At 41.5% G+C, this 3,405-nt stretch overlaps 1 protein-coding gene across 1 annotated transcript in view; it reads right to left on the bottom strand.

Annotated features, from left to right (window-relative positions):
• Positions 1-2,139: 2,139 nt before the first annotated feature.
• mfap3l (microfibril associated protein 3 like) overlaps positions 2,140-3,405 on the bottom strand; it is a 4,238-nt gene continuing 2,972 nt past the window's right edge. The window contains exon 3 of the mRNA XM_035675769.1: positions 2,140-3,403. Within this exon, the coding sequence (XP_035531662.1) occupies positions 3,209-3,403 (195 nt within the window). The 3' untranslated portion in view covers positions 2,140-3,208. The remainder of the gene's footprint in view (positions 3,404-3,405) is intronic.

The raw sequence follows: 3,405 nt of genomic DNA, 5'->3' as shown, positions 1-3,405 counted from the left end.
GTGTGTGTGAGAAAGGTCGGGTTCATCCTGTGTACTTGTTCCCGTTGCAGTGACTGTTCCTGCAGCAGGGCATCGTCTTTGTTAACCTGTGGTGTTGCCTAACATTGTATTTCATACTGATCTCGATGTTTTTTCCCCTTTTTTTTGTTTTTGTTTTGTTTTTTTTAATTTATGGGTAGTGTCGATAGAGTTGTGCATTATTATGAAAAATTTTACGTATGATTACATTGATTGTTTGATTGTACATTTAAAACAAAAATATGTAAAAGATTAAATTTTGTTTTAAATTAAAAAGGACAAAAATATTGAAGTTGCACAGGGAGGATGTGTCGGTGTTTATTTGGAGTCTTGTTCATTCTGATTTCTTCAACCAAAAATTATTTTAGGACTTACTTTAACACAAATTCAACACAAACCCTGTGAGTTCTGCTCGAACACTGCATTAAACATGAACTCTCCTCCCCTGTAAATGTGTGAAAACGTCACTAAATCCCTGAAGTTAACAGTTTCCATGGACAGAGAGGGCGAGAGGAGTCAATCACCACAGATTTAACCAGTCATCTTGGTTTCCACGGGTTTCTGTCTCTGGTGTAATACGTCGAGCTATAAGTCACCAAAACAAAATGTCTAAAAGTATCACAATCTGCTTTGCAATTTAAAAAAAAAAGGGGGAAATTGTTGAATTTAAAGCTGCAACAACCCCCCAGAAAGTCCACCGAATTCTGAAAGGACTATAAAAATGTTTTAACCAATTAAAACTCAAGTTTCCTCGCTTGTTCTTGAACTTCAGGACTGTATCTTGCGGCCTTCATCGGCGGATAAAGTTCACTTACTTCAGTTCTCAGCCTGTAAAAACAGTCACACAGGGTCTTCTGGGGGGGAGCTTCTTAAAGTCCGATGGTGTAGATACAAATTTAAAACAAAACCTGTGATAAAAACTGTATCCATGGAGACTTTTCCACCTCTGAAAGACATTTAACGGGATATTTTCTCGTAAAATTACAGCCTAACAGGTCGTTTGTAAGGTGTTTCTATTATTTAGTCCACCTCCTGTACTCGTAGATACACACTCTGCGGTTCTGTTCAACAGTACGGAGTCTGTCTGCAGCCTCATTAGTCTGACAGTGGCTTTACTGTTGGCACTCGGGGGAGGAGGGAGTGGATTAGGAGAAGTTTTATCTCAGAGGGAGGTGATGGGGGAGAATTGGTCTCCTCTTCATAAACACAGAGCGGCCTTTGTAAAAAAAGAAGTTCCACTAGTTTTCAGAGTTTTAAAAGAGCAGCTCGGAGACAATGACAGCGGCTGGAAGAGTTGGACCGCTCCTCGTCTAGTGTCCCGTTACAGAGCGGATCTATTATTCAGTCGCCAACCTGAGACCTGTTCTGCTTTTTGTTCGCCTGCTTCGGTGAAGTGAGAAAAACAAATAAGATTCACTATTTATAATTACTAAACTCAGTTTCTTCAATATCTGTTGGATTGTTTCGGCGGAGATTGAATATAATGTGAATAATTATCTGGAAATAAAGAGTTTTTATCTACGTCCTGGGTTGTTTCTTTTGCGAGTAGTATTCAGTTGGTTGCAGTCTGCATCCTACACACACTGGGTCCTTTAAGCAGACACAGTTTCACATCTTCTGTCCATGTATCTCTGTTTTCTGACTCCGAGGTCGGCGGGTTCGTTTCCTCCTTCGCCGCCGTGTCTCATCCGAGGAGATGAGCTCGTAACCATGGCTACCGCCACCCGGACACAAGGGAGTCGAGCTTACTTTGTTAACGCTCCTCACAAAACACTACAGGGGCTTTAAAAGGTTTGAGAACTGAACGGAGGAGGTATTACGTTACATCTGGTACCGTTACGAGTTTTAATGACACTTTTTTCTGTTTTCTAAGCAGCGTTAAGGGATAATTATTAATAATTATTAATTAATTATATACTTCTAACTGTAAGTCACACTTAATGTCAAAGTATTGTTGAACCTGATTTAAAAAGACACCGCGTACAAACGTAGTTCAGCTGCTCAGACTTGTTTAGTGTTTCATGGTGAATAAAAAGAGACATTAGTCGTTAAATTCAGCTCAAAGGAGGCGGAGACTTTAACTGAAGGTGGTTGTGTGTTTGTGAGACTGACCAAAAAACGTTTTACACAGCACTTCATATTTTATTCCACTACAAAAAAAAAACAAAAACAAAAAAAAAGGAGGCATCTCAAGAGCACCGGTAAAAGCAGAACAGCATCCAGTTCATCTCCGCCAGACTGGACCAGTAGCCAAGCAGAGGGAAGAAAGGAAAGAGTCCTTTTTTAAGTCCCAGAGAGAGACGTCCAACATCTCTACTGTCCTCTTTCACATGCAGCAGAAACACAACCGTACTGTGAAGCCTCTTAACACGATGCTGAGATCAGGTCAGGGGTTCAAGCCGAAGAATAAAACCTAAGACAGCGCACGGCGGAGGAGAAGACTCTTCTCTACGGAGGAGGAAGAAAACAAATCACACCACAACGGGGAATAATAATAATAATAATAATAATACTCTTTAAAATATTTAAAAGGAAACAGACAAAAACTCTACCCAGAGGTGTGTGAGGAGATATACTGTACACACATATATTCACCTGGCTTACTTATTTATTTGTTTGTTTGTTGTTGTTGTTGTTGTGTCTGGCTGTACAATCATGAGATGGTGACCACACTGCCGGTCTTTTTTCAGTCCAGCATGCGTCTGTAGGCGAGCGGACGTCGGACAGTAACAGCGGGTGGATGTGGAGCTTGAGGCAGATTTCTTGAAGTAGTCATAATAAAAACCCCTTAGCACTGTAAGAAACTTAAAAACTGGATAATTATTACCCCCCCAGGAGGGAAGTACCCTAATTCTTTAAATAATAGTCCTAGATATTAAGATTAACGCCACAGGAAACGTCCCTTTACAATTCGCTGCTTGTTACATGAACAGTAATATCGAACAACCCTCCCGTGTACATTCAAGCATGAAGTCCAGAGTGTCTAAAAACGTTATGATTTTATTCTCTACAGAACAGCCGACGTGTTTCAGATTGTTCAGTTTAAAAAGAAAAAGTGATTGTTTTCTTCCTAAAATGTGAAATTAAAAATGTTTTGACCTTTTTGTTTGTTTGTTTGTTTGTTTGTTTGTCTTCAAGTGGAAATGCATAGCAGGATAACTCGTCGTTGGTCCGGGGTGCGTTTGTTTCGTCACACGTGGCTCTCGTAGAACACCTGGCAGGGCGGGGTTTTATTTGCATCTGACGGTTCGGGCGCGGCCTGGATGGTGTCCTCCTCCTCCTCCACCTCCTCTTCCTCCTCCTCCTCCTCAGGCTCAGGCTCAGGCTGCTCTTCTTCGTGGTGAGAAGGAGTCGGCGGTGGGGAGGCGGAGGTGGGAGGAGGCGAGG

This window comes from Morone saxatilis, unplaced genomic scaffold, assembly GCF_004916995.1.
Source record: "Morone saxatilis isolate NCDOM2014 unplaced genomic scaffold, NCSU_SB_2.0 Contig4, whole genome shotgun sequence".
NCBI lineage: Eukaryota > Metazoa > Chordata > Actinopteri > Moronidae > Morone > Morone saxatilis.
The sequence above is the reverse complement of the archived record's forward strand: the minus strand, read 5'-3'. Positions and strand labels throughout refer to the sequence as shown.